This window comes from Aquarana catesbeiana, linkage group LG03 (assembly GCF_042186555.1).
Source record: "Aquarana catesbeiana isolate 2022-GZ linkage group LG03, ASM4218655v1, whole genome shotgun sequence".
NCBI lineage: Eukaryota > Metazoa > Chordata > Amphibia > Anura > Ranidae > Aquarana > Aquarana catesbeiana.
In genome coordinates, this window is record NC_133326.1 from 193689022 (window position 1) to 193703215 (window position 14194).

Consider the following 14194-nt stretch of genomic DNA (forward strand, 5'->3'; position numbering starts at 1 on the left):
TGGACCAACAATCCGTACGCAGAGCACATTGTCTTTTTTGGGCGGTACATCGATGACATTGTGATCATATGGAGCGGTGGCCCAGATCTGTTTTCCTCATTTGAGGCCCACTAAAATTTTAATCCATTTGGTTTGTCGTTTACTCATGTAATAGATCCCCATGAACTTGGTGTTAGCCCATGATCAACACAGAATCTTTACTAAAAACCACGTTAAGCCAACTAGTATCCATCATGGAAATGCAACATCCCAAGTGGTCAATTTAACAGACTGAGACGCAATTGTTCCAGAGTGGAGGATTATGTTGAACAGGGGGCTATTATGAAAAAGATATTCCAAGAGAAGGGTTACCCATGTGACCTCATCAATGACGCCTTCCTGTCCCACATGAACCCCCCTCTCAGGGACAAGAGTTCAAAAGACGAATCAAGAACTAACCAGACAGTTAGATTTATTTCCACTTTCAATGATAGATACAAGTCCATATCTAGAATTGTTAGAAAACATTTTGGTATTCTACGTTTGGACCAACGTCTAGCTCCGGTATTACCTGAGGCTCCACAGGTAACGTTCCGAAAAGCCCGTACTGTTAAAAATTTGTTAGCACCCAGCAAAATAGTAAACAAATCATCTAAATCCCCCCTTGATATCAGATCTTATTTCCACGATAGAAAGGGCATATTTCAGTGTAAAAAGTGGGGTTGTCTTACCTGCCAATTTATTGTCTGTGGTTCTAAGATTATCACAACTAACACAGGTAAAAAATACGAGATTAGGCAATTCATCACCTGCTCCACTGACTTCGTTATATACGTTTTGCGTTGCCCGTGTGGGCTAGTCTACGTTGGTCGGACCATTCGGGCATTACGGGCTAGAGTGGGTGACCACCGTAGACTGATTTCAAAAGGGAGCGATGAACACAGTGTCCCTCGACATTTCTTAAGTTTCCACAACAAGGACATTAGACATTTAGAGGTCTTTGTGATTGAAACGATCCCCAAGGGTACATTAACCAATAATGAGAGATTCTCCTTGTGCAAGCGAGAGGTTTTTTGGATCTATATGTTCGATTCGCTTGCCCCCAAGGGGTTAAATGAGGAACTGGAAACATGCAGCTTTGTGTAGAGTTGGTGTTACGCTGGGTGATTTTTTGAATAACAATGAAGTTGTGGAAAGAGATTGAAAAGAATTTTAAACAAGATTTTTTGAGAGATTTTTTTAAGAAAATGACTTTTTGAAAAATATCTTATTATGCCTTTCTAGTAAATATTCTCGTGATAATCAATAAAAATGTTTTGTTTGATCATGTGTTATTTATGTTCTGTACCCTGAATATATATTTAAATATGAATATTTTAATATGTATATACTTTATTGTGTGTTTTTCCATTGTCAGGTTGTTTGAACAACAGGGGGTTAACACTAGAGATTTTGTCGTTCCCCCCCCCCACAATGGGTTTACCTTTTTTTTTTTTGTCCCTCCCACTGTGTCCCCTCCCCCAATTCACATTTATGTATTTAAACTTTGCGAGTTGCCTACTCCCTTGACTATGACAAAGCGCTCATGCGCGAAACGCGTCGTCAAGGCAACCCAATGACAGTGGTCTTATCCAGAGCCAAGTCACGGTGATCATCCATCTATCCATCCATGTATTTATTCTTCCATTTTTGTGCAAGCTCCCAAAAGCCAGCAGCATTTTTCTCTCCCACCACTTCCATCTGGTTTGGCTATTTACGTTCAGTCCCCGTTTGTTCTATTCATCTATCATTGGCTTTATTCCATCTTGAGGGGCCGCAGGGAGTTTAGACAGATGTGAGTTCCATCAGCCTGTCGGCAGCAACATTTTTCCCCTGATCGGCCTCTCAAATCCATCATTGGAATCTGTGCAGTGACACCATCCACTTTTGAGGAATTTCACCCTTGTGGAGACACAGTCTGGAGAGCCAGCGGTCTGCTTCCACCAGCTGACACTCCGGCGGCTCCCCTGTGCTGAGGTCATCATCTATCGTCACGGAGCCTCGGTGAGGCTCCGCTCCTCACGGCAGAACATCGGTTCTGTCCACGCCACGGCCAGTACACTGTTCGTTGGAGCCGGTCAGCCGCTCTGCGCGGCGCCAGACCCCACATCCAGCGAGGAAGATGTGAGTTTTCTCAACTTTTTTTTGAGCACCTTGTTCGGCTCTCACCAGCTTACCCATTGCCTTTTGTTGGGGCATGCTTTGGATGGATCTTCCGTGCTGGTTCCCTGTTGTTTAAAGGCTGACTGTCTTTTATTTTAGTGCATATTCAGATGCTGATATTTAGTGCAATATAACATTACAACATTGTGTTACTGTGGGTTCAATTGTAATATTGGTTCTTGTTTTTATAACTTGGGTTACAATTCACCAACTATTATCGATATTTATAACTATTTTTAGTTTTATTAAACTACTCAGTTTTATTCATTTATGACTCTTGCAGTTTATTTTTATAATACCCTGAGCGCTGGGCTCTATTTGCTCTTTTTTTTAGTAAGGAGCCTTACAAACATGAACAGAAGAAGCTCTGACACTCCTGGTGTAATGGGTCTTGAGTGGGAAAGGAAGAACCTTGCCCTTAATATCACAGGCCTGAGAAAAGAGCCAACAAATCCATTTAAGACCAGACTGGAGAAAAGACAAAATGCTCCTCACAACATACTGTTGGGGTCTAAAAACTTACAAGCATCACACCATGTACAATGGTACACCTTCCTGAAGGTTGACTTTCTAGCCTTGAGGAGGGTAGGGATTACAGAGTCAGAAACGCCCCTATCCCTGAGGACTTGGGTTTTACCAGCCATGCCGATAAAGCCAATAGCTGTAAAGCAGATATGATATTGATACAAAAGAGCCCACGGCTCATCTGTCAAGAGATTTATGAAGTCCGTATACCACATTCCTCTTGGCCAGAATCAGAATTATCGGAATGCCCTCCACTTTTATCCTTTCAGAGAGGCGGAGGGAGGCAGGGGAGGGAAGGCATATGTTAAGGAAAATAAAATAAAAGGAGTCACAAGGTCATCTATTGCAACGCTTTAGGATCCTTGCTGCAGGACACAAAGCTGTCCAGTTTTTGGCTTGACACAAAGAGGTGCACACCTGGTGTCTTTCACCACACAAAAATCTATATGAACACTTTTGGGTGATATGCCCATTCACCCAGATTCAGTTGTTATTGGCTGAGAAAATCTGTTGCCAATTTTCCATGCTGTAATGTGCACAGCAAGAATGGGAAAAGCTGTTCAAGACAAGATCAGGTCTGCTTCTTTCTAAGTTCGGTGACTTCTTGTTCCTCCTTAATGGTTCATGTATGCCACAGCTGTGGCATTGTCCGAGCCCTGACAGGGACATGTACCTAGGTGCAAAGTGACAGGCATTTTTCCAATGGAATCAATACCTTCTGTACCTTTGCCTGCTTCATGTTGAGTACCAAGCCCAAGTACTCCAGACATTGTGTTCGAAGAAAAACTGACTACTAGTGGTTTAGTACTCAGCCGAACCTCTCCAGGGCTTGTACCATTTGTTGGACATTTCATGTTCGTTTCTGAACAGACTGCTCGCTGAGCAGCAGGTTGTTCAGGTAGCCCACAATGGGAATACAGAAGTCCTAACTAACCCCAGAACCAGAGCCAACACCTTGGTAAGCCCTCTTGGTGTCGTGGACAGGCTAAAAGGCAGCACCACGAATTGATAATGGTGATCACAGCTAAATGCAGAAACTGTTGGTAAGGCTGTAAAATCGCAACATAAAGAGAAGCATCATTAATATCAACGAATGCCAGGCAGTCCCCTTTATGAAGCAAAGTAATCACTGACTGGGTGGACTCCATCCTCAATTTCTGAACTTTTAGTGACCTTTGAGGTCCAGATAGGTCAGACATCTCAGTTTGTCTTGGAAACTGAACAGGTTGGAATAAAAGCTGTGAGACCCCTCCTCTGCCAGCAAAGGAGCAATGGCCCATTAAGAAAAGTGTTTTGAGGGCTGCAAAAAAAAGCTCTTTTTGTGGATTTAAAGATACCCTTGAGTGCATAACATGTATAACGTGAAAGCAGCAAAACTCCAGTTTGTAGCCTCTGGATACCACACTGTAGACCCAGTCGCCTTGGAACTCCGGAGTCCAGGTGGTCTGTAAGCACCTCCCCACACAAGTGGGGGGCACCCCTTCATTGTTAGGAGTATTTTCCTCCAGACTTGAAAGTCCAGTTTTTCTTGTAGAACTGGGATATAGACTTTTGCTTAGAGCCTGAGGCTGATTGCTTACAAAACAAACTCTTTTTGGATTCCAAAAGTGATCCTTCGCCTTGGTCCATACATGCATTTGCAATTAAAGGGCAGGCGCTCAATTCGCTTCCTGCCTAGAGGTTCAGCTAACCAAAACACTAGCTCTTCCGAAAGCATTTCATCAGATGTGATGTCATCAGGTGCCCCTGATGATGTCACATCTGACAAAATGCTCTGGGCGGAGCTAGACGTGCTGATGTCACCACACATGTTCACACTTGCCAGCCAGGTCCTGGGGGCAAGTGTTAAAAAAAAAGCTTTAATTCAATTTAAACATTTGGGAGCATTCCTGTTCTTTTTTTCTCTACATATATTGCTTATGAAGCCATTTTCAAAGGAAAACAATGGAGCCCTATATGTAACAAGTGGGTTCATCAAAACACATCATCCATACGGTTAATGATCACTCAGGCATTGAGGGCCATTGCCTACTGGTAAGCATTCACTCCCAGCACTGTCATGGTGTGGTTATCACTGGAAGGATTTTACATATGCGAAGAACCTTTTTGGACTTGTGTGCAATTTGGACTTTTATATTCAAGTTTTCATTTGACTGCTTGTATTAAGTCAATGTTTGGCATTGTTGAGTCACATATGTTTATGTTAAAGGGGTTGTAAACCCTCTTTTTTTTTTTTAAATAACAAACATGTCACACTTACCTCCACTGTGCAGTTCGTTTTGCCTCAATACTCAACTCCTGGGGTCCCCCGGAGGCGCTGGTAGCTCCTCTCCGCATTGAGTGTCCACGTTGAAGGCTCTCCTAAGGTGGACACCCGTGCGGGCACGCTCCCGAGTACTGCATCTGTGTACATTCACACAGAATGCAGGACTCAGCTCCACCCCCCCGGTCACTGGATTTGATTGACAGCAGCGGGAGCCAATGGCTATGCTGCTATCAATCTATCCAATCAAGAGGCAAGACGACGGGCAGAGAGGAAGAGTGTGTTTCCGCCAAGGGAACGAATGGGCTCAGGTGAGTAAAACGGGGGGGGGGGCTAGGGGGCCGGTCAGTGTCAGAAGTTTTTTCACCTTAAGGTGAAAAAACATGAGGGTTTACAACCCCTTTAAGTAATACTGGACATGCTGTTTTTTAAATTTGGTTTTAAGTGATTGTAAATACCTTTGCGAGGGGATTAGCGCTGCACTTATATTAGTAACGTCCCAATACTTCCCGTGCCTAGAGTAGGAAAATGCAGAGCCGTTCCTGCAACAACTGTGGAGCAGGGCTGGTGACAAAAGAGGTGCTGTGCAGCTGCGTTCAGAGCAATATGACAGTATTCCATGCTGTTCTGACTCAGAGGTTAAAATGCACTTGTACTGTAAAATGCCATAAGTACATGAGAATGTGCATACTGTGCCTGAGTGTCCCACAGTACTCTTCCACCACTGTATGGACCCTCAAGCACTGTCCAGAAAAAATGATCCAAAGTCCAGTACACTGACCATTCACAGGGAACACTTAGGGGAATCTGCCAAATAGTTCCACAATTAGGGGGACCTGCACCCATAGTGGCATGTGCGTCCCCGCAGGGTCTTCAGGGTCTCCACTCCCCTCCAGATTGCTGCCTTGGACCTGTAGAGCACCCTGTCAGTAAGGTTACTGGGTACACTGTATGCCAGAGATTGCTTTCTGCAAGGTCCAACACCAACTGGAAGACATTACAGGCCCTATTCGTGCTTGCATGTGGTCCGGTTATGGTCGCTACTGCCAGCAGGCCAAGAGGGACCGTACCCCACATATAAGCGTGTGGATGGCATGTAACATCTGCAGGTTGGTGCTGAATCCTGCAGGCAGGGTTCTTCAGCACACAGTGCCCCCATAGACCTTACTGACAAGGTGCTATACAGGTCAGAGCAGTAATCCCTCTGGAGAGGAGTGGTGTCCCTTATGGCCCACCTCTACCCCATTAGGATTGTAAGATCAGGAGTTATGGGAACAGAGCTCATGAAACATATCAAAGAGACACAGAGACACATACATCACCTACAGACATCAGAACAAAATTAAGGCTTAGTGGAGCTAGGAGAGGTTATGCCTGGGCGGGGATTCCTGCCTTTCTTAGCCAGTGTCCATTCACCTGAAGGCAACAGCATAACCTAAGTATGAATCATGAATATTTACTCCTCCATGTCCTGTGATGTACAATTAAGATATAAGGGGGCTCCTGATGCCTGGCAGAAATGGCCAGTCACAGACATGAGTCTCCAAAGACAGAGTAGGTACAAAGGCAATGCTAACAGCTCTAGACCTTTAGTAAGCACTTTGCGGCTTTATTAACCAGAACCAGTCTGGTAGTAAGATTTATTTGTTTGCTAGTGCTCAATCCTCCTGAATGCCGTGGTATAATCAGAAGATTGAAGAACTTCATGTGTGAACCTCAATGGACAAAAAGGAAATAGTTTTGTTCAGTGCATGAAGATATTTAGTTACTTTACCTTCACTGCAGCGTCATCAAACACTGTGATAAGGCCATTGGCTGTACCAACAAACAGAAAGCATTTTTTCTGGCTAAAAAAAAAAGAAAAAAAAAAGGAGGAAGGAAAATCAATACTCTAGCCAACACACACACACACACACACACACACACACAAGAAAACCCCACAATTTTTTATTAAGGAAATGTGATATCTGTTTTGTACTCTGTGCTGTAGAGCCTCATATAAAGGTTTAAGGACAATTTGACCTGGTGACTAGTGGGGACTAAAAATTTTTTTGACATTATTTTGGTGTTCTTGTAACCTCTCTTAAAGGGGTTACAAAGGCAGGAGGTTTTTTTATCTTAACATAAATGCATTAAGATAAAAAAAAACCTTCTGTGTGCAGCAGCTGCCCTGAGCCCCCCTAATACTTACTTGAGCCCCATGTCTATCCAGCAATGTCTACGAGTCCATCGGCTGTACAGGACTCTCCCTCCTGATTGGCTGAGACACAGCAGCGGCACCATTGGTTCCTGCTGCTGTCAATCAAAGTCAGTTAGCCAATCAGGAGAGAAAGGGGACGGGGCCGAACCACAGCTCCGTGTCTGAATTGTTGCTTGCTGTGGGGGCACTCGACAGGAGGGAGGGGCCAGGAACAGCAAAGAGGGACCCGAGAAGAGGAGGATCCGGGCTGCTCTGTGCAAATCTACTGCAACAGAGCAGGTAAGTATAACATGTTTGCTTTCCTTTCTTTCTTTCTTTCTTTTTAAAAACCATTTTACAATCACTTTAAAGGAAACTGGCACAAAAGAAATAACTGAGGCTGTAATTTCTCACCTCTCTTTAAATTGCTGGTTATCTGTCTTTTACACCGCATGCAAAGACCGGTGTTCGGGCTGGTTCTTGCTCCGATGTAACGGATGCATTGTCACTCTGAGGTGAGTGTTGCTTGGGCCTGTGGCAGAGTGAATATTCGCCTGTGATTTTTGTTGCATTGACTCCCTTTTGTTTGGTCTCCGTCACAGCTACAAGTCAGGGTATTCCCCTGTGTGGTTCTCACGGAATTGAGTGCAGAGTATAGGGTAAGCATGCTCATAAGGAGTACAAGGTAAACAGCCGTGGCAAAAGCATTTGAGGAAGCTCTTGAATACCTTATAAGGGCTCTAGGTGGAAGTGGCATTAAAGAATGCATCCAATTGTGTGATGTAACACTTAGTCATTCACCTCAGGCTGAGCTCTGAGTGGTTGGATTTCAGAGCAAAATTTGAAAAGTATTATGTGAGGGGAAAACATTCCATAGTCCCGTTTTTTTTTACAGTAACAGTCAAAGAGCTTCCCCTATCACGTTGGGCATATCCCCAAAGGGGTTTTCATGGACTGGGTTTCAAAGTAATGGACCATGGCTCTGGAACCATATAGCACTCACATAATAATTAAACGAAGGGTGAGTTTCTTCGTGAAGGGCAAAAAAGGTCTAATACCTTCAAACACTAGCAAAAAACGGAGGACTCACAGAATGGAGTAGGGTTATAGGGGAGGCACCCAGGGGTTTCCTCTAAAGCTTTGCCAATGTTCAATCACCTAAAACTACATTCCTATAACCCATTTTTTAGGAAATGTCCTGTACAATTAAGATAATAAGATTCCTTATTCTGGTGTGCTAGTTTTGTGCATCAAGCCCAAGTTGTAATAGGGAGCACATATCCTAATTTGGGTTTAACCCTATCAGCGCCACCGACATGTGTCTTATGTCTACACCAACACTGACAAACATATTTGTTTACATTTGTTCAGCTGACATATTTGTAAAGCAGTTTGATTTTTTTCCCCCCACCCCACCACCACCATATAAACCAAGTTCATCTGTGCCTCCTGGGTGCCTGGGACATCTGTGTAAGGTGTCAGTAGGGAGAGTGTAGTCAACCCAGCAAATATGAAAGCATTTCAAAAGCCCATATGTACACAAACACACTTGTCAGGTGCACTCGTGTACGAAAATTACAACTGTTCCACACATTTTAGGTATCACTGCACACGCAATGATTGAAGAGCCATCAATCATGGTTAACTCTAAATTGATTAGGTGTAAAGACGTTGCCTATAGATAAATTTGGGTATAATCATTCTTTATGGTTTCACAAGGTAGATGGAATTTTGAGGGTAGACATGTTTGGCACTAAACAAAGGAGTGGGAGGGGGAAATAAGAAAATCTCCCCAGCCCCATGATAGCTAACCAAAGGGAGAAGCAACCACATGAATATGATCAAATGGAAAAACCTTTATTGGAAATAGGACAAATATATAAAAAGGGGGAGAAAAAAGAACTCACATGCGTGGAATACAATCAGGTGGCGTCCCCTCCACCGCGATATCAAAGGTAAGTGGATAACAGTTTACAAAAATAGATAGACTGTGAACATGAACATAAAACAACGTTGGATATTAACCACTTGACGACCGCCTCACGGCGATGTAAGTCGGCAAGGTGGCACGGACAGGCACAACACTACACTAACAGTAGAACACGCCAGGCACACTTGTCACCCCCCTTCACACTGACACCAATAGCAGTTTTTTTTTTTTTTGCATTAGCGTCAGTTTGTGACAGTTATAAGTGTTAGGGCAGTTAGGTTAGCCCCCTTTAGGTCTGGGGTACCCCCCTAACCCCCCCAATAAAGGTTAACCCCGTGATCACCCCCCGTCACCAGTGTCGCTAAGCGATAGTTTTTCTGATCGCTGTATTAGTGACACAGGTGACGCTAGTTAGGGAGGTAAGTATATAGGTTCGCTGTCAGTGTTTTATAGCGACAGGGACCCCCATATACTACCTGCTAAAGATTTTAACCCCCTGATTGCCCCCTAGTTAACCCTTTCACCAGCGATCACCGTATAAGTGTTACGGGTGATTCTGGTTAGCTAGTTTGTTTTTTGTAGTTTATTATAGTTTTAGGGCACCCGCTGTTTATTACCTTATAAAGGTTTAACCCCCTAATTGCCCGGCGGTGATATAAATTACGTTTTTAGGGTCAGATAAGGTCTGCGTCGCCCCAGGCAGCGTCAGGTTAGCGCCAGTACCGCTAAAACCCACGCACGCAGCATACACCTCCCTTAGTGCTATAGTATCTGAGCGGATCGATATCTGATCCGATCAGATCTATACTCCCCAGCAGTTTAGGGTTCCCATAAACACAGTGTTAGCGGGATAAGCCCAGATACCTGCTAGCACCTGCGTTTTGCTCCTCGGCCCAGCCCACCCAAGTGCAGTATCGATCGATAACTGACACTTACAAAACACTAAGCACACATAACTGCAGCGTTCGCAGAGTCAGGCCTGATCCCTGCGATCGCTAACAGTTTTTTGGTAGCGTTTTGATACAGTCGCTGACAGTCAGGAGCTTTTTTGCCTGTGAGTCTCACTAGTGTACCCCTAAATTTAGAGCCCAAAATGGCAAATCGAAGGTACACTAGTGAAAAGGCCTACACGTTTCTGAGCATGACAGATAGTGAAGAGGAAGTCACTCATCTGTCAAGTTCAGGCTCAGAATACGATCCTGTAGAGGACAGCGGCTCCATGACAGATAGCTCTGATGACGGAGTTGTGGTCCCTGCTAGGGTCAGGCATACCAGACCCCGAACTTCTTCTGTCCTTGAAGTGCAAGAACCGCAGGTCCTCGTATGGAGCAGAGAAGTACTAGTGCCGCTATTCCTTCTGGTGAACTGGCAAGCACCAGCGGCCTAGTACACCCTGGTCGTACATCCAGCACTGCTGTATCACGTGGTGACGTGACGAGTCCCATAAGTGCAGTTCAAGCTGGTGAGGTGGCAAGCACTAGTAGTGTCCCGCTGCCACCAAGAAGACAAAGACAGGCCCGTCGTGCCCTTCCTGCTGCATTCGCCAAACCGAATTGGGAACCCACCACTTCTGCAGCACCCGTACTTCCCCCTTTCACTGGCCAACCCGGAATTCAGGTGGAAACAGTTGACTTTACGCCACTGGATTTTTATTCACTGTTTTTCACCGAAGATCTCTATAGATCTATTGTGGACCAAAGCAATTTATACGCTGGTCAACACATCGCCGCTAATCCCCAGTCCTCCCTTGCCAGAGATTGGAGACCAATTACGGTCTCCGAATTTAAGACCTTTCCCTCCTCATGGGCTTGAATAAAAAGAGTAAGTTGCGGTCATATTGGTCCACTGACCCAATTTACCATTCGCCCTTGTTCTCTGCTTCCATGGCCAGGGCACGATACGAGCAGATTTTGCGGTTCATGCACTTCAACGACAATGAACTCTGTCGTCCTCGTGGAGACCCTGCATACGATCGGCTCTACAAAATTCGGCCCCTCGTAAACCACTTCAACTAACGTTTTGCAGACTTGTTTACCCCCCATCAAGTTGTCAGCATTGATGAGTCCCTGATTACATTTTCTGGCCACTTGTCATTCAAACAGTACCTTCCCAGCAAGTGTGCCAGATACGGGGTCAAGATGTATAAGCTCTGTGACAGGGCCACAGGCTATACATGTAGTTTTATGGTTTACGAGGGCAAAGATAGTCACGTAGAGTCGACAAACTGCCCTGACTACATAGGAAGCGCTGGCAAGATAGTGTGGGACTTGGTGTCACCCTTATTCGGAAAGGGGTACCACTTGTACGTGGACAATTATTATACGAGCGTGCCACTTTTTAGTCACTTGTTTGATCATCAGATTGGAGCATGTGGCACCGTGCGACCTAATCGCCGGGGCTTTCCCCAGCGGCTTGTAGATTCCCGTCTTAGGCTGGGGGAGAGAGCCTGCTTGAAGTATAATAATTTTCTCGCTATGAAGCGCTATGAAGTGGAGGGATAAGAAGAATGTTTTCGTTCTCACCTCCCTTCATGCAGACACGAAGACCCAAATTACTACGGCAACTGGTGTTGTGGAGAAACCCTTCTGTGTCCACGAATATAACCTTAATATGGGAGGGGTGGACCTCAACGACCAGTTGTTGGCGCCGTACTTAGTTGCCCGTAAGGCCAGACGCTGGTACAAAAAAGTGTCTGTTTATTTATTTCAATTGGCTTTGCTGAACGCTCATGTGCTATACAGAGCTTCAGGACGGACTGGATCCTTCCTTAAATTCCAGGAAGAGATCGTCAGAGCCCTTCTGTTTCCAGACGGTGCTCTACCTCACCTTCCCCAACCAAATGCAGTAGGCCGGCTGCATGAGAGGCATTACTAAAAAAAGTGTAAAAAAAAAAAATAAAAAAAAATAAAATAAATAAAAACACAAAAAAAATATAAAATAAAAAAACCAAAAATAGTTGTTGTTTTATTGTTCTCTCTCTCTCTATTGTTCTGCTCTTTTTTACTCTATTCTATTCTGCAATGTTTTATTGTTATTATGTTTTACCATGTTTGCTTTTCAGATATGCAATTTTTTTTATACTTTACTGTTTACTGTGTTTTGTTGGTAACCATTTTATTGTTTTCAGGTACGCCATTCAGTTGCAGGGCGGATTTATTTATCTTGACAGCAACAGCGTTTATAAAGCCGTGACTCCAGCGCTGTCGGAGGTGATTTCACCACCACAGTTACATACTTCAGCATATATGCCGAAGCGTGGGGGCAGCAGTGGGTGGAGGAGCGATTTGCTCCTGCCTTTTGTGGGAGGATGCCCCCATGCTTCGGCATATATATATTTTAGGCACAGGTTGCGTTAAATGTTTTATTTTTTACTATGTTTTTTTTTTGTATTTGCTTTGCAGGTATGGTAAGTCTTACTGTTATACTGTAATGTTACTTTGTTTTATTGTTAACCATCATTTGCTTAGCAGGTATGCCATTGAGTTGCAGCGCGGATTTATTTATCTTGACAGCAACAGCGCTTGCTCCCACGATATATAAAGCCGTGACTCCAGCGCAGTCGGAGGTGATTTCACCACCACAGTCACATACTTCAGCATATATGCCGAAGCGTGGGGGCAGCAGTGGGTGGAGGAGCAATTTGCTTCTGCCTTTTGCGGGAGGATGCCCCCATGCTTCGGCATATATAAATGGTGCATGTATGCCCATCATTAGAAGTGGGTGGATGAAGGGAGGTATTCTAATGGTGGGCATACCCACCGATCAATATCTTTTTTTCGTTCAGCCCACAGGCTGCCTGAAAAAAAAGTTTACAATATATGCCCAACAAGGACCAGCAACGTACTGGTATGTTGCTGGACTTTGAGTGGTTATACCAGAATGATGCCTGCAGGTTTAGGTATCATTCTTTTCAGCCAGTGGTCGGCTTTCATGTAAAAGCAATCCTAGCGGCTAATTAGCCTCTAGACTGCTTTTGCAAGCAGTGGGAGGGAATGCCCCCCCCCCCCCCGCCGTCTTTCATGTTTTTCTCTGGCTCTCCTGTCCCAACAGGGAACCTGAAAATGCAGCCGGTGATTCAGCCAGCTGACCATAGAGCTGATCAGAGACCAGAATGGCTCCAAACATCTCTATGGCCTAAGAAACCGGAAGCTACGAGCATTTTATGACTTAAGATTTCGCCGGATGTAAACAGCGCCATTGGGAAATTGGGAAAGCATTTTATCACACCGATCTTGGTGTGGTCAGATGCTTTGAGGGCAGAGGAGAGATCTAGGGTCTAATAGACCCCAATTTTTTTTAAAAAGAGTACCTGTCACTACCTATTGCTATCATAGGGGATATTTACATTCCCTGAGATAACAATTAAATTAATAAAAAAATAAAAATAAAAATGAAAGGAACAGTTTAAAAATAAGATAAAAAAGCAAAAAAATAATAAAGAAAAAAAAAAAAAAAAGCACCCCTGTCCCCCCCTGCTCTCGCGCAAAGGCGAACGCAAGCGTCGGTCTGGTGTCAAATGTAAACAGCAATTGCACCATGCATGTGAGGTATCACCACGAAGGTCAGATCGAGGGCAGTAATTTTAGCAGTAGACCTCCTCTGTAAATCTAAAGTGGTAACCTGTAAAGGCTTTTAAAGGTGTTTAAAAATGTATTTATTTTGTCGCCACTGCACGTTTGTGCGCAATTTTAAAGCATGTCATGTTTGGTATCCATGTACTCGGCCTAAGATCATCTTTTTTATTTCATCAAACATTTGGGCAATATAGTGTGTTTTAGTGCATTAAAATTTTAAAAAGTGTGTTTTTTCCCCAAAAAATGCATTTGAAAAATCGCTGCGCAAATACTGTGTGAAAAAAAAAAATGAAACACCCACCATATTAATCTGTAGGGCATTTGCTTTAAAAAAATATATAATGTTTGGGGGTTCAAAGTAATTTTCTTGCAAAAAAAAATAATTTTTTCATGTAATCAAAATGTGTCAGAAAGGGCTTTGTCTTCAAGTGGTTAGAAGAGTGGGTGATGTGTGACATAAGCTTCTAAATGTTGTGCATAAAATGCCAGGACAGTTCAAACCCCCCCCCAAATGACCCCATTTTGGAAAGTAGACACCCCAA

The 14194-nt window shown here is 44.1% G+C and overlaps 1 protein-coding gene across 4 annotated transcripts in view; it reads right to left on the minus strand.

Moving 5' to 3' along the window:
- The window catches only part of LRRK2 (leucine rich repeat kinase 2), a 546702-nt gene that overhangs the window by 23248 nt on the left and 509260 nt on the right, over positions 1-14194 (minus strand). For 3 of the 4 annotated variants that reach the window (XM_073619682.1, XM_073619683.1, XM_073619681.1), the window contains one exon: positions 6744-6816. The exons of the other annotated variant lie outside the window; for it this stretch is intronic. In XM_073619682.1, coding sequence (XP_073475783.1) covers positions 6744-6816 — 73 coding nt within the window. The remainder of the gene's footprint in view (positions 1-6743; positions 6817-14194) is intronic. 4 annotated transcript variants of the gene reach the window in all.